The following is a 20,963-nucleotide window of genomic DNA, read 5'->3' as shown; positions in this document are numbered from 1 at the left end:
ACAAAAAATGCACATAAACATTACATAATTTGTATTGTTTGAAAAAAAACATTATATAATTTTTCAAAAGCTAATTATATTATATATTATATTTTTAAGGATAACCTTATATTAAAGTGTATATTTTGGTTGTAGATATTTTACATTAAAAAAATAGGGACATTAAATAAGCCAACGGTAAATGAGACTCAAACCTACTTGGCACACATATAAGCTATAACCATTTAAGCCATTGAAAACATAAAGCAACAAAATCAAATAAAAATAAATAAACTATCCATAAATTCAACAAAATTATTGGTAACAGTCCAATCACATGACATTTTGGTTCATTTTTGTGTTTTTACTCACAAATCTCTACTTTCTCAAAATGTTACATTTTAGTGGAAATGGTCAAATATAAAGTTAAGAAGAACATTAGAAGTTTAGTCTTATGTTATTTTGATTCTCATAGATTTGTTTTATTATAAACTAAAGTATGAGAATATGCTATAGAAATCTAAGAATATTCTGAAGAACCTAAAAATTCCAAAAAATTATGCTCAAGTTACAATCATAATAGGACCCTTTTATTATTATTATCATATATTCAGTGGGATTATTAATATTGAACCTTTTTCTTCTAATGTTTGTTCCTTTCAACTTTTCATGTTTTATTTCTCTTTGAGAAAACATGATCCTATTTCTTTGTATTTTATATCCATCCCAATGATTTTTTATTTGAACAGAAGGAAAATTCTATTGAAAGGCAAAAAAAAAAAAAAAGTATGTTCAATACAAAATAGTCAAAGATTAGAGACAAGACGGTAAATCAGACCACTATATTCGAGAAAATTTCAGAGATAAAGCCAAACGTACAAGAGAAGGAACCATAGCGTTTTGAGCCCTTTTACAATAAGAGAAATAAAAGATAAAGAAGACTAAATATGTAAAATATCATGAACTATAATACCAAACTCGACGTGATATTTATCCTTGTCATAATAGGTTGGACAAGAAGAAGACAATCTAATAAAACAATAATGGAGTTGTACCCCAAACGGAACAACAACCTCCACTACATGAGAATGAAAGGAGGTCGCCGTTGGATCACCTGAAGAACACAAAACGAAACCACCTCATCACAGTCTATCACCACTGCCCTGAGACCCACACAGCTGTGGTCCTCATTGATACTGGTATCCACAAATAGATTAAAATTACCCAACTTCAAAGTCTCAATCAAGCCATTAGAAAATTCAACCACAATCGTCGCCAACTTCATCAGAGAGTAGATTATTCTTATGAACAAAAGTGTTGCGACGATATCAAATCCTCTAACATAACACAAGAAATTCTTCTATATTCTACTTCGAAAGAACATCCATACAACCCACAAACAATTCATAGAAACAGAAACCCTCTAACAACCTAGCTTTTTCGAAAAATATCTACCCTAATGATTAATTTGCAACTTTATTTTCTATTAGAAAAAAAAATATTTATATTTATATAAATAGTGAATTGTACAGAGCTTTTATGAAGTATAAGATTAAACACAAGTGAAGAAATAAATTTATCACATAAAAAAAAAAAAAATCATAGTGTCAAAATTAGGTTATAATAGATAATTTACTTTCTTTTTCTTAAAAGAAAAACTAAAAAATAAAAAAGATAATTTACTTGTACTACCCTGGGGAGAAAAATATCAACCCCACCAACAAATTCACTAAATAAGTTCTATCAAGGTTAATATACATATCTCAAAATCTATAGTAATAATAACTACTCAAGCTATTTTCATTTTTTTACTCTACAAATTCAAAAAGAAAAATAAAATTACTAAAGATCATCACCAAGCTAGACTCCCATGTACAAATTTTCCATAAGAAAAACTGTGATAATCTCATTCCCATAATCATTTTTTCTTCAGTAAAATTTCCACCGAAAGATAATGGCCGATCGGTAAGCCGCTAAACTTCTACCCTCCAGTTTGTGACTTCTCTAAATGTCGAGAAAGCTCCTTATCGGCGAAATGAAGAAGTCTTCTAAGTCTCAAAACCATATCACAATGAAAAGGCAAAGCTGTTCGTCGTTCTAAGTAAGACGGGCTTACAGTCATCCATGAAAGTGCTTGTAATTCTGCAGCAACAGACTCGAGAATTAAGTGTGTTTCGGTTTCAAATTCTTTTGGATCTGAATTTGAACTCCTTCTCCCTTGTTTTATAGGAGCTCTGGTGATTTTATCTTGATTAAAGCTGTTTCCGCCGTAATGATCAATGAGACTGATTGAGAGAGCTGAAGGCCATTCCTCTTTTAAGTTGTGCTTACTATCTTTTCTCATAGATGGTACGGCTTTTGAAACAACGAAACCAGTCGAGAGAGGGATCGCAGAACCTTTACTGTGAAGTAAATGAGCGAGTGGAGGGGATTCGGCTGTGAGGCATGTGGGAAGCTGAAGTGGTGTTGGAGAGAGGAAACGCATGCTCGGTGATGGGATTAAAATGTAAGATGCGGATGTAGAGCCGAGAGATTTCACTGGGGTGAATCCTTCCAGATATCCCGAGGACCCCGTATGTAGACCACTGCCTTGTGTTGCTCCTGGACAAAGCTCAAAATTAACACATACGACTTACATGAAATATTTGAATACAATTAAAACTGAATCAAAGCATTTGACTGGCTACCGAATAAGAAGCACAAGTTAACTTTTCAAATAATGTTCTATGCCAAAACAAAACACACACAATAGAATCCCCTAATTTGTAAATGAACAGTGTCACTTTTTCTAACAAGTAAGAAAGCGAGAGGTAGTTTACCAGGAGATGGTGAATCTGCTTGTGAAACAAGATGTAAAGAATGATCGATCGAAATAGTAACAAAGGTTATGCTTTGCACCCACTGAAGCAGACCCTTTGAATTGTCAATCACTGTGTGTCCACTCATAATGTGCTTTCTTGCTGCAGTTTGACCTCCTAAACCGCCTTTCATAAAGCTCGAAGCTTTTGGGTGAGGGCTACCGTATAGTGGGCTTGGTGAAGAAGGTAGATTTCTCTCTTGAATCAAACCCATCTCCTGCTGCTGCAAGGAAGTTCCATTACTGTTTGCAGGGATCCCATCTGACACAGATCGACGCAATTGCAAAGGCCATTTTTTCACCTCAGAACCCCCAACCGAATTGATGGCTTTCTGCCACTCTGTTTATAGTCAGATGGAAAACACAACATTATGAGATCAAACCCATTATGTAAAATATTTAAACATATAAACAAGCAAATATTTAAAATAGAAAGCAATAAGTGGAAAACTTGGATTACCTTGATATTCAAGCTCGTAGAAACTTCCGATGCGGGCAATCACAAAATCTCTGGGTCTCACAACACCGGAATCAGAAGAGCAAGCTTGAAGTATATGACAGCCTTGTTGTAAAACTTGAACAAAAAGACACTCTAGACCTTTTGTGTCTTGCCTACTGCTAATTCCACCGAAGGGGAATATCTGGCTATCAAGCAATTCACCTCTAGCATCAGTCCAAATGCATACCAGCCAACGCCAATCCTCGGTCCAACCATAGCAACAGTGCAAGCTTGGAGAAGTCTTACCCATATCAGATCCATCGATGTGAGAGTTCGAGGCAGTATCACCCTGCATATAGCTTCCGCTGCTATCGTCCAACAAAGATTTTGAAGATTCCGAGGCTGAATTACTGGAACTAAAAGGTGTATACCCATTTTCTAAGGAGCCGGCTTCGGCGAGGATGAAAAGTGGCTCAAACATGTAACGGATTTCATCATGAGGAAAGTAATCACCCATTCTGTTTGGATCGCAGGCTATTGATCCACCTCTTGTTTGCCATGAATTATCCCAGGCACCCGACCTCAAGCTAGAATCAATTTCACCCTCTCTTGGCAGGGAATGCCCTGTCATTCGAGGACCTATGCAATCCTTCCACATTCCAGGAGTGTGGGAAGTCATTTGTGATAAGACCGAATGAGGCCTAGTGGAGAATGATGATGACTGGATGACATCATTAGAGGATCCTCGTGACATTCGACGAGCCTTGTTGTAAACAGTGAAAGCAATCTCCTTGAGAGTTGCAAGTTCACTAAGTGATGGACTTGTAACTCTGAAAATGGCATCAACCGTAACAATCTGCAGTACCAATTTGGGAATACTAAAGCCTGAAAGCACTAATACATTTGATATTGACGCCTCATCAACAGCTGCAGAACCGCTTAATGCCTTGGCAACCTGACTGTGCAGCATAGATCTCCTTTCTCGGTCTGACTGGAAAACAACCGAACCAAGAGCAACAGCAGATTCAACAACAGTTTGTAGAACGGCTGTAGGCTCGGGGAATGGGCATACCACATATATTACCTGGACAGTGAGAGTCAATATATGTTACGTGAATCTACATGATAAATTAAATTTGCACATGCCATACTATGCTGAGAAAGCTGAATAAAGAAACTTTAACAATTTGAAGTGGATATCCTCCCTAATGTGACATGTCACATGCTTCAACAACTAAATGAGTCTGTGTATTTGTTGAGTTTGATCGATCAAGAAAAGCAACGTTGTCCCACACATGCATCTAGTAATAATGAGAAAAACGGCTAAGAAAATCCTATGAAAGATGTTTCTGTTTCGGAGAATTGATAATTCAATGTAACCCCAAATACAAGAACCAATAAAAGAAGAAAAAGGACAAGGTATGCCAACCAAGTGTGTAACTTACCATACATGAAGTACTACTTCCTTCTTTCGCATTTGTGGATATGCAAGGACCAAGCTTCAAAGCTTTAAGAGCCTTTGAGAGAGACTTGAGATAACTTGTTAAGTCCCAACCATTGGAAAGAGAGAGAAAATAATCACTTATTGAGCCAACAAGAGAAGCATTACCACTTTCTATCCTCATTGCTTGAGGGCAATCGAGTAAAACAAACCCAGAATTTGAAGATTTCCCATAATCTACATCCATTTGATTCCCAAAACTCTGAGGTAAATGAGTTCCTAGTTTGCATGTCTCATAAACTGGAAGAGAAAATAATGAGAGGAAACAAAGAGTGTTACACAATTACAAAGTGCAAAACCAAAGTTAGAGGAAACGCCACCATAAAACTTAAAGGTGCAAATGTCAATCGACGTCTCTGAGGACTTCAATGCAACTATTAGTTGCATTAACTTATAAAATTTGTTTCTTTAAACAAAAATTGTGCAATCACTTTATTTGAAGGAAAAAAGCACAATTAATAACCTAGCAGTTATGTCCCCCACTAATTTATATCAATTAAACATAAATGCCAGGAAGTAAAAGCAAATTAAAGATCTTCCTTCACTTTAAAGGGAATATTTATGCAGACATTTAAGTTCCAAACTCCATTGTATGTTCATGTTTTCTAGCAAATTTATTATCACTCACCAGTAGCCAATTGTTGGAAAAAATCAGAAGCAGCAGAAGTAAGGGGATCAATGTTTGGGCATACTACACAGTAATTAATCTGCAACAAGTAATAGGATGTTCAGAAGATGCAAGTGATTGAATATACTCTTCACAGAAGATTGCAGTTTTATAAAAAGATCAATGAACTTACAGGTTTGGGCAGGGCATACGGTTCGAAAGGAGCCTTTTCCCATAGCTGTAGAGAACTCGCCGATGTTTTGAGCCAATCATCCTGATACCTGTTACAAAAGTCACTATTTAATAGACTAGCACAAGAATATGATTAAAACAAAAATGAATATGATTGTAAGGTCAAGGTGCGAGAATATTCACACATTTATCCAGAAATTCAGTGTATCTTTCTCATAGATGTCTTATGCATATTAGAAATGTTGCTAATGAAAATTGATATCTAATATAACTTGTTGTTGCAAAAGTTTGAGCAGAAGGTGTACCCAAGAAGTATAGAAGGCAAAGGAACAATATAAAGTGTTGGTCTAAGACGAGAGCCAATTGACAGATCTGCCTCAGAACCAGAGTTCTCTTGGTTCAATCTCCTTTGGCATGTCTCATCCATTTTCACACCGTCTGCAGCACTAGGCATTGAGCCAAATGGTCAAACTGATTGTTATGATGAAACTAAACAAATCACGGATCAGATCAGCGTGATAACACGCATATTTGCAAAGGTCTAATTATACCTTTGAGGCTAGATTGTCCACTAGAAGTCTGAGATGGGCTAATTGGTTCCCCAATAGAAACAACTGCAGAACTTGATTCATTAAGAGATGATTCAGCAGAATATCCATCACCTGTGTTCCCTGCTTCACCTGATTGGTTTCGCCCTTTGCACCAATCCGTGACAGACAATGGTCCATCCATAGCATCAAATGCAGACTTTAAAGCTGATTTAATGTCAGCCTGCAGCAGACTAACCACCGAGGAAGCATATACCTGACAAGAAATAAATATTGAATCTTCTATTTTTTATCACCGTGATGTCTTGAAATAAGTATACTTGCATAACAGGTCAAATGAGTGTATCAAAAATAATCCTATAAATTGTGAATCATGAATAAAGAGATCTTACATCAGCAGTAAGTGGATCGATTAACTCCACTCCAGCAATGTCCAAGGAATGACAAGATGCCAAAGTCCCCCCACAGCCTGCATGAACCATAGAAGGCCCACAGGAAAAACCCTTCCTCCACTGTTCTTGTAATGCAAGCAAACCATAAGGTCCATCACCACACTCTGCATCAAGAGCCAGATCGACAAAGGAAGTTGCTTGTTGGACAAGTAATGTCATACCATCGAGAAGCTCTTGAAGTGGTTGTCTTTGCCCATAAGAAAGAATACCTTCCTCATTGAAGGTCTTATGAGGCAAAGATTGGCTAATTTCCATACTTGGTGAATTTGTTGGTTTCGATACCCTAGGAACACCAACGGAGCGCCAAACACCAACAGGAGCATTGAGATGCCCATCTAGCATCCTACCATCAATATCACCAGCTATTCTAATTGGTATAGATTCTTTCTTCTTCACCTCATATTTGCCAGATAAGTTGTCTGTCATCATACTTGGTTCACTAGGAAGCTGATTTAGAATAGTGTTTGAATTTAACCTGTTTAAACCTACTGACGTAGAGCTACTTGAAGATAATAGGGTATGTCGAATCCTACACATGGAAGCTTGGAACATAAGGCACTCGATTTCAGTTGCAAGCGTGGTTTTCTTAGAGAGAAATAGATTATCTGAATCAAATGTGCTATCATGAAGCTTCCTCTGGGCAGAGTTAGTGGCAGTTATGGAACTGGTATTTGAAGATGAAGCAGCCACGCCATCAGATGCAACAATGCTGTTATTACAAGATCTTCTGTTGTTTTGGTCTTTCACACTCTCCACAACAGTGTAACAGTTCTTTGACTGGACATTAGTACTTGAATTTTGCTTTAAATTGTTGCAAATTTTTGGATTTATGAGTGTGCCAGTCTTCTCATCACCCCCATCAAAACAAGGAGAACTAGGCGGTGTTGCACCATATACATAATTGTTTGAGCTTGAGCTTGAACTTTCCACTTTCCGAGATTTGGGACAGTATGGGCTTCTGAAGATGGATGAAGATAACTCACTTGAAGGAGTTTCCACTGCCCCAAATTCAGAGGCAAATGTCATCAGAGCTTCAGCTTTTATAATATGATCAAACTCGGTGGAAATTGTAGAAGATGCTGCGGATTGATTTACTAAACCAAATGAAGAGGAGTTATTTATGACCCCTTGATTTTTGCTGAGAACCTCGTCATTAACTGCTTGAGGTGGATTAAAGCTGTCAAAGGAAGTAAAACCTTCATTGGAAAGCAATGGATCTGAAACATCCATGATACCACCTGGGCTGCTGAGTATATCACCACAATCTGGTGCAGAGAACATAAGAGCCTGCGATTCTGCAGTTCCTGGGGGCTTCAGGGAAAGGACAAAGTAAACATGTTCAGACTTCATAAATTTCATTTTCAATCTCTTTCTAGTTTTTACTTACCTATTAGCAACAGACGTAAGATAAAATTAACTTCTACAAAAAAAAAACCTCAAGTACACATTATTTATCACCCATAATATATTATAATTTATAAGCATAACTTTCTAATTTGTTTCGACAATTGGGAATTTTTTTTTTACTTATGAGGGAACTAAAAAAAAATTATCCTAATTTTGTGGTTTAAAAACACTACATATTCCCCTACCAGGGATAAGTATATGTGCCATAACAAAAAGGTTTAAATCATAAGTAAAATATAATAAAATCATTAGGGGAGTTAAAGCATTAATAAAATTATAAAAAATAGAGCTAAGGAAAGAAGCTTCAAAAGTAAAGATATTATCATGTTTGAAAGAGGAGAAAATGAAGACTAGAAACCAAAGACATTCAGTTCAACAATATAGACTACTTTATGGATTATATGTAAAAGAAACAGAAATACCTCTCCAAAAGGTAAGGCATCACTTTCGAAGAAGTCGCCAAAATCTCCAAACTCATGAAGAAGAGCTAGAATATCTGTACCCACATCTCTATCGTCATCATCCCAGTCCCAATAAGATCCAATCTGCTCGTTTCCAACTCCTGTAACCACTGAATTGTTAACTTCTCCAGGACCAAGATCGGACTTGTACGAATCTTGCATGGGAAAATTTGAAATTGCACCCATTTGACCGTATGAAGCTGTCATCCCTGGTCGTGAACGCTTGGAACCCTATTGAAAAGTTACAGTTTCTTTATTCTTCTGAAACTAATAGATTGATCTAACTAAACAAACTTAAATTTATATAACATCACAAAATTCCATGTTCTTTAGGATTGATAAATTGATTTACACAAACACATTGATTTTAAAATTGTTACCTCAGCTGTTGACAGTGAAGCAGGACTGAAGCTAATTAAAACAAATAAATTAAATATATTCACAAAAAAGACAAAGAAACAGAGACAAAGACAAAAACAAATTCAAATTTTCTTTTTTCGTATTCAATTAATATATTTCGTGGAAAAAAGAAAATCTTTACTACCCCAAAGGTAACATTCAAATTTTACTCCCCAATTCCTACCTTCCCCACCACAAATACACCAAAATCCAACTATTTTTTAAAAAATAAAATAAAATAACTAGAACAATTTCCTAGTTGATTGCAAATCATTTTCGGCTCTGTAATATGAAAAACTCTTCCTCCTGCAGAAAATTGTCTTCCCAATTTTCAGGATTAGTTAATACTAAACACGTACAAAACAGTTTACCTTAGCTTAATTTGGATGTCTAATTTCGACACGTCATACATTTAAAGCCAGAGAGAAAATATTACAAAAACGAAAGTATCACAATTAGCTAGCAATAAAGCATAAGAAGTTCCAAGCATATTGTTCCCAAAGAAAATCTAACGAACAAGAGAAAGAGGTCCCAATTTGGTACAAAAGTTTGTATGCATTTCTGTAGCCAGCAAATGATTTTAACAGTAAGTTTCATGTCTTAATAGGGGTCCCTACAATTATTTCCAATTTGATACTTATAAATTTCTGTAGCCAGCGATGATTTCATCAGCATAATGTTATAACAGTAACTTTCATGTCTTACACAGAAGCTACTTTGTAAATTAAGAAACCGCATACCAATTTGGGGAAATCCATATCCATTTGATCATTAGATGATAAACCAGATTGTCCACAGGTCAATGAATCAGCATCAGCCTCAAGTTCACTTGTGCCAGTGATCATCTTATAATCACTATCACTGGAGCTGCTGCTTAAGCTACTAATGCTGCTGTTATTACTGTTGCTGCTACTTTTATAACCATGCTGTGAGCGTTTATTATTGATTTCATTCAATCCTTCTAAACTATCTACATCGTCAGCACTGCATGAAAAGGAATAGATATTTAAGAAATTATAATAGTGATCAGATTCAGGGCATGTATACAAAATTTTGGAGACAATAAGAAATATGTAATGGAAAGTCAATTGTTGTGAGGAGTATTCTTATGAAAAGAGCAGCAGAATGGAAATAGAATAACCAACCCAAAACATATAAAAAAATATAATAAAAAGCAATTTTACTGACCATTGCACAAAAAAAGCTGAGCCAGATAATGAGGGTCCTATCCAATTCTGCAGCCAAAATCTGCAAGTTCAAAGCATGACATAATTCAAAAACCAGACAAAAAGAATTTACAACTTCAGAGTTTCTCCTTATTTTTTTGTGCTACAGGAAAATGTTCGGCTACCAACATCATTAGGCTACATGATTAAAAAGAGACCTGATACTTCAAGAAAGTTATTGATTTATATAATTATTGAATGAATTCACTATTCAGAAAAACAAGACATGAGGGAACTCAACAAAAAGTTAAGGAATGTTTGGTATCGATACTAATAACTGTTTTCTGGAACTTGTTCTATGAGAACAAATAGGAGTACTTCGCATTCATCTCAGAGAATATTTTTTCAAAAACAAAGCTAAGGAAAATAGGAAACTATAAGAACAAAAATGAAGTTTATAGTGTTTTTTTATTCTCAAACAAAACTTGTATTTAATTTTATATTAAATAATAGCCAAAGAAATGTCACTTGTGTTTCCTGGAAAAAATAAAATTATAACTATCCTTACTTTCTCTATCCTCAATATTTCTAACATCACTTTTTCTTTTCATTTTCTCTAAGCCAAATCAATGAAGAATATAACTTTCTTCAAGAATCAATTTCCACAAATTTATAAGGACCAAAGTCAAGAGACCAAATACGTCGATTCCCTATTGTTCCAAAAAAGAAAAAGTGGCCATGGATAGTACAAATTAACTTTATGTACCTTTTAAGAGAAGATCTTGTAAATGATTTTTGCAATACAGGAACAAACACGGCTTCAGGTGGATATAGAAATGTTTTCTCGTACACTGATAAATTATCTACAACTCCCTTTTGATCAACTTTCCCCAAAGCAGAAGATTCAGCAACATGATGCTGGGATGTATTCTTGTTGAAATTTGAGTTTGAATTCCCTTGCCCGTCACCTTCTGATCTATGGCAACCAAGGGTTACTTCTAAATAACAATTTTGTCCCCCAAGTTGGCAACCAGAACCTTGAGAAACATGATTTGGAAGACCAACTAAACCATTTGAAGCTTTAAACTTGTTGGAACTGTTTAAAATAGGCACAAAAAAATGACGTAGGGGTTATTTTTCAGATCAATAGTCAATCAGCTCGTGATATTCCGATTAAATGGGTAAAGCATACCCTAAGTATAACTGTTTTACAAGATCATCAGAACAACATCCAGTAAGTCTGCCACGTATTCCATGAGGAGAAACAATCACTGCAAATATAAATTGAGGTTACAAAAATAAGTCAATAAAAATGCTCATGTAGAAGTAGAACAAGAAAGGGAGCATTTTTTTTTTATTTCTTTCTTTCAGCGGGGAAGGGAAAGGGGGGGAGAGACACCAGAAAAACCTTAATTTTCTCATCCCTTTAAAGAGGTAAACCAACCTGGAAGTTTGTAACTAGAATTATTAGAAGATTGCTTCGACACTCTCTCTATGTCACCACTTGAAAGAGCACGGACATGCCTAGAATCAAATGAAGAAAAATATATGTTAACATCGACAGAAAAATTCATTCCAAGGAAACATACAAGGTGTGAAATTCAAGTACTTTGAGGATATAATAGCGTGCACAAAAATTCCCTCTTCCGTTGCAGCAAAGATGAATTCAACCGTATGCTGCCCTCTTCTACAAAAACACACTGACGGATTAGTGATAATAATAAGAAATAACATTTTATTAAGCAATAATAGTTTCAAACAAATTAAACCAATTATCTTTTAGATACAAAATACAAGTTTGATTTTTCATTGTGTTATAAGAAAATAAACAGAGGAGTTTTATATGAAACAAGAGTGATCAATGTCCAATTATAAACATACCTGAATGTTTCTTCGCTTTGAGATGGACGGAACTTTGAGAACACATCTCCGTACCTCATATAGGAGAGTCCATAAAGTGCTCTGTCAATATGAGAAAAAAAAAACCATCAAATCATGATCATGTTTCATACGATCCAAAATAAAGGTTTATTTGTAACCTGCTAACCTTTCTATACAATTCCTTAAAGCCTGTGAAAGAGCAGTGGCAACCTCTTCAGAGTCTCCAGGAGCCAACCAAACCCCAGATTTAACAACTACCTCGATATAAATAAAACAAATAAATCAATCATTTCAAAGCACAAAATGAATATACTGCCTACATATCTTCGAAAAAATATAATAACAAGGGCCAGAAAAAAGCCTTATTCTCAGACGTTCATTACACAACTCGCAAGAAGAACAACAAAAACTGAAAGAATGAGTGCTACCTCTTAGTCGAGATACAGCAGCTTGAGCAGACTCAATGACAGAAGAATGATGTCCAGGAAGAAAAAGCCACAACTTGATTTTCTCATCTGTGAATTTTTATGAAATTAAGTTACATAACCAAATACTATCCAGTATATCATCTTATCTTATCAAAGAATACTAGCTCACAAACAGTAATACCACCGATGCCTCGCTATCTCACCAGGATTGTGCAAACCCTGAGATGGATCCCAGGGTCCAACAAAGGAATTGGTCCAAGTGCTGAGAAATCCTTCCTTCTGCAACTGCAGATGTGATGAAAGCACAAGCATCGTAGCAGCATCTTTCTGCTCCACTTTCAAACTGCTCATCAAATAATTCTACACTTAGAAATGTTTCCAGAGTATAATCATCAGTGGATTAAAAATCTTTACTTTGATTGTATTCTAACCTTTTATCGGGTATAGAGATCCAATCTGATTCATGGGGAAGAAACTGGAACCATGAAACTTGATGAAGACCTCCCTGTACATATAATTACTCTCAAATTTCAACCCCAAAAAAGACTGGTAACTAACTAGCAAACCTTAAAAAACAGTGACAAGTTTTCCAACAGCTTTCCAAAGACTACCAATAACATGAACATGTCTAAAATCCTTAAACTTAAGATCTTCCAAAGTAAATTCATTCGACGAAACTGTCACTATCAACATGTGAGGTTCTCATTCTCGTAAACTCAATCTCTCAATTGAAAAACTAATCATTTAGTCTCACTAAGAACATGAAAGCATTCATACCTAACCTCAAACCAATATATAGTTACCCCAAAAACAATCACTTAAGTTAATTACACAAAGCCATTAATAAAATAGTAGAATTGAATCAATAATTTAAACTGAGAGAGAGAAAAAAAAAAAGAAACATACGATTTTGAAAACATTAGTCAACATCTCTTCAAAATTGACCGTGAATCCTTAAACCTGCTAATAAGCCTGCAAAAACATCGACTCATTATGAATTCAAGCTTCCACAAGCTCCCTCAATATTAAAATCAACATTTGTTTTTTCATTACAAAATTAAATTGAGCTTCGACAGAAGAAGTATAGATTACAAGTTCGAATCTTGAATAAAAAAAATTAATAAACATATTATTATAATTATTACACTTACTTCCATTGTTGAGGAATGAAATAGAGAAACCCTAGGAAACCATGAGTGAAACTCAATTCGAATCTTAAGAGAGAAGGAGGTTGAAAATGGTGGAAGACGAGTGAAGGCGGCAAAATCTTAAGAGAGATCGAATTGCGAGTTTGTTGTTTCGTTTTGATTGGGAATTTGATTGTCAATTTTTCCGAGTAACCAAACACAAATAATCAGAGGAAAATAGAATCTGAGAATGGAAGACAGACAGCGCGTGGAGCGCGTGTCTACGAAAATCACATGTAATAAAAAAAATATTTCAAAAATACCAAAAAAAACAAAATAAAAATAGTATAAATTAAGGGAAATTACCGTTGTTATACTCGAAATTCGGGTACCATTTTAATAGAGGACACGTGCCAAGGGGCATATGGATCGATGAAATATCTTTTGATGGAATAACTTATTAATTGCGTAAATAATAGAGTATACTTGCAACTCGTTGACTATAAGGTTTTATGCGAGATAAAAATATACAAATTGTTGTCTCGCGTATTAACGAGAAACCATACGTCATTGGATGCATAAAGCGAGATATCAACTTCGTTATACCTGGGTAGACTAAAGCAATGCATATCGATTGAGGAGACACTTAGCATATAATATACAAACTAAGTATATCAGTTGAGTAAACTCAAGGCCTAATAAGCGAGGCGCCTATCTCGCTATAGGAAGGAGCACTCCTGTTACTTTCACCAATCAACTTCAGACATCTTTCAGTAAGACTTATAGTCTTCGCGAGTCAGAAGCTGATATTTAAATGACTGTCGAAGTACTCTTTGTAAATAAGAACTGCGATTGTCAAAATGAAGCGTAAGAAGCAACGAGGCATACATTGTTAACCTCGGAAATATAGGGGGAAAAGCTCCAGCTCGCTATCAAGGTCATTAGAATTGAGTTCTTGTCGAGACATCCCAGAACGCTATGATTTAAGAAGTGTTTAAACACACGATCATTTTGACTCAGTAAAAGCGGATAAATCACAGATGTGTGATATTCAAATAATAACCGCATGTATACTACGTGATATGTAATCAAACTCCACAATTTCAGAGGATAAACATTGTAAAGATTACAGCTAACTATGTAATTAACGGCCTACTATGTGATTATAAATAGAGGCAAGTAAGATCAAAAAAGGGACGAAAAAAATATCATACAAAAAAGGTCCTGAGAAGCTATCAGAAATCTAATAAGATTGACTTGTGGATTATGCAAAATTTTAACTGCAAAACCACGTAAAAAATCATTTGTGTTCATACCTTTTCATTTACTGTTTTTATTTTTCTATGTGAGATTATCACTATTAGGCTCAATTTTTGGTTAACGAAAATTTGCGTTAACAACCCTATATACTATTTTTTTTAACTTTTTTTTTTAATTTACAGTTTGAGTTTGTAAAGTGGTTTCTCCAGTAATTTCTAGGTGGGCTGGTATACAGATTTTGGTTGCGATTTAAGTTACTAATTAAAATAGCGCAGAATTTAAACTTTTATATTAAACAGACTGAAAATAAACTTGTAATATATTTAAACTTTTCAAAATAGTTGGGATCCCAAAAATATTTACAAACTTATTACAAGTTCTTTCTTTCTAGCCGACCTAAGCGGCAAAACAGAATACAAAAGTCAACACTGTTAGACCCATAACCCGCTTGGTCTGAAGTGGCATGAACATCTACATTCTTCGCCCTGCTCCTGAAACTCATGGCTGATCGGCTAAAGCCTTACCCTTTCCTGCACAGTAGAGCACCTGTGAGCCAAGCCCAGCAAGACAGTATAAATCATAACAAATATAATATGCTCATTCACATATGTCTGTGTAGCACAGACCTGATCACTATATCAACATGCCCATTTATGTCTACGTGGCATAGACATATGTGTTGCGCTCACACATCTAATTAAATCTACGTGACGTAGACCTACGTGTTGCTCTCACACGTCTAAATACATTAAGGCCTTAGAAGTGGTTCATCTCGGTTATGTGTACCGAGTCCAACCTGATTATGCCTTGAGCGCATAATCCCTCAATTTCATTTCAATTAACATGGCATGGCATTTATACACATATTTCACTAGGGTAATAACCCTAGGCTAACAAACCGTTCCTTTTAGGGTAATAACCCTAATCCCGGTTACAATAACTCACATATATCATCTTCAACATAAGCGCCACTACGCATACTCTACGTGCAAACTACTATCTTACCTGTTGTCCAGTAAATAGAAAGAGATTCCGAATCCCCGGGTGCTCCTGATCAGGTGCCGGTAATCCTAGTCACACAAATCTGGGATAAACACTTAGGGTTAACCCCTGACTTTTAACTCAATAAAATTCAAGCATGGCATTTACAATTCAGATAATCATACAGAGCTCGGAACGAGCTTTCCAACGATATAAAGAACTCCCAAATCGGAGTTCGGAATCAAAAGTTACGAACTTTCGAAAAATCAACTCAAATCTGCCCAAAAACACGAGGGCGGGCCGCGGCATGCCCAGACCATGCCGCGGCACCTGGGACCAATTCCCAGGTCCACTCAAAGGAGCGGGCCACAGAGCATGCCGCGGCATCTGGGTGCAGAACCCAGAAAACCAGCAGCAAACTTCGAATTTCAGCAAGAACAACCAAACCTTTCACTCCAATTTCTCAACCAAGCATACAAATTAACAATTGGGATCACTAGCAATTATAAGGTGCTCAAATAACATACTTCATGCATCCAAATCCCCATAAAAATACCACAATTTCAGATTGAGAAACACAACAATATCATGCTCAAACTAAGCAAATCTCAAGCTCAAGAACAAGAGCTTTCTCTTCAACTATTCAAACAGTTTTCCAGTAATTAAACACCCTAGAAACACATGAATCCAAGCTAAAAACATACCATAAAATCTCAGCTTAAACTTATCAAAGAAGCATACAACAATAAAAAGCTCAATTCCACAAGATACATCAATTCACATCATCATGCAACAAGAAAATTCAAAACTTAAGAACATGCTTTTTACTCTACAATTTCAGCAAGAATTCAATATTCAGTTTCAATTAATTCAGCAAGAAACTACCTTGATTCCTTGCACAAGCTTTAACCCAGTCTCCAACACAACAAATTTTCCAACCAACACTCTTAATTCAAGCTAAATCTCACAAATCACACTTTGAAAACTAAGAGGGTAAGAGAGGGAGAGGGTGAGAGAATGAACAAACCAGAAAATAAATATCAATTCCCTCAAAAATCATTTTTCCAAACTTAGTAATAAGAGGTCAAATGACCAAAATACCCTTAGGGCCCAAAACACACATATTCTCCCACTCGAGGGTAATTTAGACATTTCATATTCAATCATATCCAAACAAATTTCAGATTATCACATGTCAAATAAAATGCCAAATAATCAATTCAAATTGCATTTCGGGCCCAAACCCGATTCAGTCCGAAATTTCCAATTGTGACTATACCGCGCCAACCTGTCAGAACACACCTGAAAAGACCACACAGGCATACTATATAATAATATAGTTCTATTAAGCACGTAATTAAATTAGTTTCATCAATTTAACCCTCTCGGGTCATAATTACCAAAATGCCCCTAGCTCACCAACGGGGTCTTAACATGTTAAATTTCATATAATTTCACATATATTGAACTATATAATAATATAATTCCTCAATTATTTATAATTATCTAATTAGGGTTTTGCTAATCCTTTTCTTACTTCCGGGTATTTCTTTTTATTCATTATAATACTTATATAGAACCGGTTCTATTTTAATTAAAATTAATTTAAAATATTTTGTGTTATTTAGTTTTATTCGTTAATTATGTTACATAATCGATTATATTTCAATTATAACTGGTTTAAGTTATTTTACATTATTTATTTTTATTCATTATGTTGTAGAATCGATCTTATTTTTTATTTAAGGTAAATAGCGGCATAAACCTAATGTTTATTTTTAGCGGTATAAATACCCAATGTTTGTAAAATTGTAATTTTCCAGTTTCGTCAGTACAAACTCTGTTTTGAATTTATTAAAAGAACATTTAGAAGTAACTGATACTACATATTTCTATCTTGACCCAATGATCAAGAATTTAAGCCTTATATGTGCCCTGTTTAAGACAATTGCAGAGTCTGTACTGACAAAATTAGAGAAAAATTACAGTTTTACAAACATTGGGTACTCATGCCGCTAAAAATAAACATTAGCCGGGTTTATGCCGCTTACAAACATAAAACTTTGAGTATTTATGCCGCTATTTACCCTTTTATTTAAATCTGAATTTTTTAATGACTTTTTCGACAACAATGATTTTTCTAGTGATGATGATTTTTTTGGTGACTTTTCTGGCGATAATAATTTTTTCGGTGACTATTCTGGCAATAATAACTTTTTCAGTGACTAGTCTGACGACTTTTCTGGCGTTAGTAACTTTTTCGGCAAAACTTATTATTGTTTTACAAATATAAATTTTTTATTTTTTTACAAAAATACAGCATAAAAAACTTATTTAAATGTAAAAAAAATAAAAAAAATTCATGTAATTTCTACAAAAATATATATAGTTAGTAGGCTGGTGGCTTATGTGACGTTTCCATTTTATTTATTTTTTTATAAAATTCTTTTTTTTTTTAATTTTTGTGGTTGGGGTGTGATTTCAATCAATTTAAATAATATATATTATAAAATATATGATAACAAAAGGGAATTTTGATTTTATATACTTAAAAAATAAAAAAAAAATTTATTATTAAACCTAAAACTTAAACCCTAAAAAAATTATACATTTTTTTTTAAAACCCCAAAAATACCCCCTTCTCTCTCTCTGCATCATCTCTCTCTCTCTATCTCACATCCTTGCCGCCACCCTCACCACCACCTCCATTCTCCGACCTCCGACCCTCACCGCCACCTCCGACCACCCGCACCAACACCCCGACCTAGCCCCACTCTCTCAGACCGCCCAAAATTGCACCCCGAAAGTCGCAAAAAAAAAAAAAAAAAAAATTGGTCCCGTCCGATGGCCGATGGTCCTATACAGGGCCGGCCCAAGCATTGGGCAGCTTGGGCCATTGCACAAGGCCCCCATCTTTTTAAGGCCCAATTTTTTATTTTTTATTTATTTTTTTTTTTTTTAAGAAAAGGCTTATTTTTTTTTTTTCTATTATATACACATAAATAAAAAATTTATAATTAAAAATTTATGAATAAATCTTAAAAAAAACTAGTAATAAAATTGTAGTTTTAATGTACACGGTTTTTTTTTTTTTTTTTTCTAAAAAAGGCCCAATTTTAAAATTTTGCACAAGGCCCCAAAATGCTTGGGCCGGCCCTGGTCCTATATATATATTTTAGGTAAAATAAACAATAACGGAGAAAAGATATATTTATGATTTCCTATAAATATCTATACACAGTAGTATTTAGTTGTAGTTATAGTCATAGTAGAATTAGGTTATCGTATAATAACGTGTACATACTTCTTCTGGGACCTTCGCTTTCCCTCCTATATATATGTCTCGATCATTTTCGTCGTCATTCGTTTTGCAGAGAGATCTGAGATTGTTTCGTTTATCCAAAAATGGAAGATAATAAATATAAGGAAGAAGAGAGGTTGGAGTTATTTCATGGGTACAGAGAACGTTTGAAAGAAGAAATCAGAAAGAAAAGGATGAACAAATCAACTACTGTTCCTCCCAATAACATTAATAATTCTAGGAAAAAGCTTCAATATGATAATTATGGATCATTTTTTGGCCCATCACCATCATCTAAACCAGTTAATAATAATATTATTGCTTCAAGAGTAATTCAGGAGATGAGTAAGTCAATAACTTCATTATTATCATCTCCCAAAGTTGTGACTGATGATGATGATGATGTTAAAACTAAAGTTCAGAAACTAAAAGATTCAAGAGACTATTCCTTTTTAATGAATGATGATGATGATGATGATCAAATGTCAATGAAAACTAAACAAGCATTGGGAAATAATGTTAGTCATGCAAAAAAGACATCATCAACTCCTATGAGTGGACACTCTAGTAGATTACCTTCACCAAGTAGTAGGCTCACTTGGCCACCAATGGATTCTACAAGACAGCATAGTAGCAATAATGGAACTGGGCCTAGTCGGCCTAGTATCAAAAACGGAACTGGGCCTAGTCGGCCTAGTAGCAATAATGGAACTGGGCCTAGCCGACCTAGTAGCAATAATAGAATTGAGTCTGGTCGGCCTAGTACCAGTAATAGAACTGAGCTTGGCCGACCTAGTATCAGGAGTAATGGAACTGGGCCTAGCCGACCTAGTAGCAATAATAGAATTGAGTCTGGTCGGCCTAGTACCAGTAATAGAATTGGGCTTGGCCGACCTAGTATTAGTAGTAATGGAACTGGGCTTGGCCGGCCTAGTATCGACGAACAATAGAATCGGGCTCGGCCACCAAGAGTAAAGAATGGAACTAGGCCTAGCCGCCTGGGCCCAAAGAACGGACTAAGAGTTCAATTTCTTGTCCCAAGAACTCATCCATGCCAAGTATGCAAAAATCCCTTTCTTCAAAGTTGCAACCCTCTATTTCTAGGCAGCAACAGTTAGAGGTTGTTGCTAAGGCTAAATTGTTGTCAAGACCTCAGATCAACAAGCCACAAAAACAAAGTTCATCCCACCTTACATCATATAATGACAACTGCCCCAAGAAAAAGCCAATGAAGCAATACTCTGACGATGAGGGTGATGAGGGTGAGGATTACCAAGCCATTAGTATGATGATCAGACAAATGTTTAGGTATAATCCTAACAAATTCGTTGGTCGTGATGATGATGATAGCAACATGGTGGCCAACTTTGACGATATTCAAAGAGAAGAGAAAAGAAGTGAGAGAATGGGGAGAAGAAAAGACAAAAAAGAGCAACTTTTGATAGAGGAAGAAGAAAGAAGAGAGAGAGAAGCTAAGATGAGAAGATTAAAGAAGCTAAAGTTTGAGCATTAGAAGTATTAATATTTGATATTGAGTCTTGAGAATGGTGGAATTATACAATCTGATTTTCCTTCTATTTTTAAAAAATATTTCTACTATCACTTATTTTAAACTTTAATTTTAGTTAATGAACAAGCCCATAATGCTTTTTTTTTAAGAAAAACTTCATTGTAATACTTATTGTATATTTTAAGTACATTAATCTTTTAATAATTGATTTCTTATATTTTTAATTTATTTTTTTATGCTCACATTGTTTTACTATTGTTTTTTTTAAGAAAAAAATTACATTTGTAATTAACTTAAGATAATGTTACACTAAATTGATTTTCAATTAAAATAATTAAACATTAATCATACAATTTTTTTTTATATATAATATGTATATGAAAAAATATAATAAAAATGAATATTACATATATCTTTTAAAAAATTAATTATTATTATTTTTATATAATATCTGTTTACTAAGATTT

General features: G+C 34.8%; 2 protein-coding genes across 2 annotated transcripts; one reads left to right on the top strand and one right to left on the bottom strand.

The window, feature by feature from the left end:
• Nucleotides 1-1,645: 1,645 nt before the first annotated feature.
• LOC115725279 (mediator of RNA polymerase II transcription subunit 13) lies at nucleotides 1,646-13,716 on the bottom strand. Its single transcript, XM_030654733.2, has 23 exons — nucleotides 13,469-13,716; nucleotides 13,224-13,289; nucleotides 12,749-12,822; nucleotides 12,521-12,660; nucleotides 12,318-12,404; nucleotides 12,056-12,143; nucleotides 11,890-11,970; nucleotides 11,618-11,695; nucleotides 11,453-11,532; nucleotides 11,201-11,279; nucleotides 10,775-11,104; nucleotides 10,031-10,090; nucleotides 9,583-9,826; nucleotides 8,405-8,674; nucleotides 6,516-7,886; nucleotides 6,127-6,379; nucleotides 5,881-6,013; nucleotides 5,577-5,664; nucleotides 5,405-5,483; nucleotides 4,721-5,016; nucleotides 3,297-4,359; nucleotides 2,799-3,176; nucleotides 1,646-2,580 (listed from the first exon to the last, which is right to left on the bottom strand). Exons 2-23 carry the CDS (start codon nucleotides 13,245-13,247, stop codon nucleotides 1,961-1,963), a joined length of 5,916 nt encoding a protein of 1,971 aa, XP_030510593.2. The 5' UTR covers nucleotides 13,248-13,289; nucleotides 13,469-13,716; the 3' UTR covers nucleotides 1,646-1,960.
• Nucleotides 13,717-18,880: 5,164 nt separating this feature from the next.
• On the top strand, nucleotides 18,881-20,846 carry LOC115695553 (uncharacterized). Its single transcript, XM_061118335.1, has 2 exons — nucleotides 18,881-19,856; nucleotides 19,997-20,846. Exons 1-2 carry the CDS (start codon nucleotides 19,091-19,093, stop codon nucleotides 20,497-20,499), a joined length of 1,269 nt encoding a protein of 422 aa, XP_060974318.1. The 5' UTR covers nucleotides 18,881-19,090; the 3' UTR covers nucleotides 20,500-20,846.
• The last annotated feature ends 117 nt before the right edge of the window (nucleotides 20,847-20,963 follow it).

The sequence above is a fragment of the Cannabis sativa genome, chromosome 6 (genome assembly GCF_029168945.1).
Source record: "Cannabis sativa cultivar Pink pepper isolate KNU-18-1 chromosome 6, ASM2916894v1, whole genome shotgun sequence".
Classification (NCBI taxonomy): Eukaryota; Viridiplantae; Streptophyta; class Magnoliopsida; order Rosales; family Cannabaceae; genus Cannabis; species Cannabis sativa.
Note: the sequence above shows the minus strand (reverse complement) of the source record. Positions and strands in the feature narration are given on the sequence as shown.

Bases quoted from the DNA above. Each gene is read 5' to 3' on its own strand.
- LOC115725279 (XM_030654733.2), bottom strand. From the start codon at position 13,247: ATGTTGACTAATGTTTTCAAAATC. The intron at 12,144-12,317 runs GTAGCACTCATT...ATATCGAGGTAG, and splicing joins TGCTGTATCTCGACTAAGAG to TTGTTAAATCTGGGGTTTGG. The intron at 11,971-12,055 runs GTTAGCAGGTTA...TCATATTGACAG, and splicing joins TTAAGGAATTGTATAGAAAG to AGCACTTTATGGACTCTCCT.
- LOC115695553 (XM_061118335.1), top strand. From the start codon at position 19,091: ATGGAAGATAATAAATATAAGGAAGAAGAGAGGTTGGAGTTATTTCAT. The intron at 19,857-19,996 runs GTAATAGAATTG...CTGGGCCCAAAG, and splicing joins GTCTGGTCGGCCTAGTACCA to AACGGACTAAGAGTTCAATT.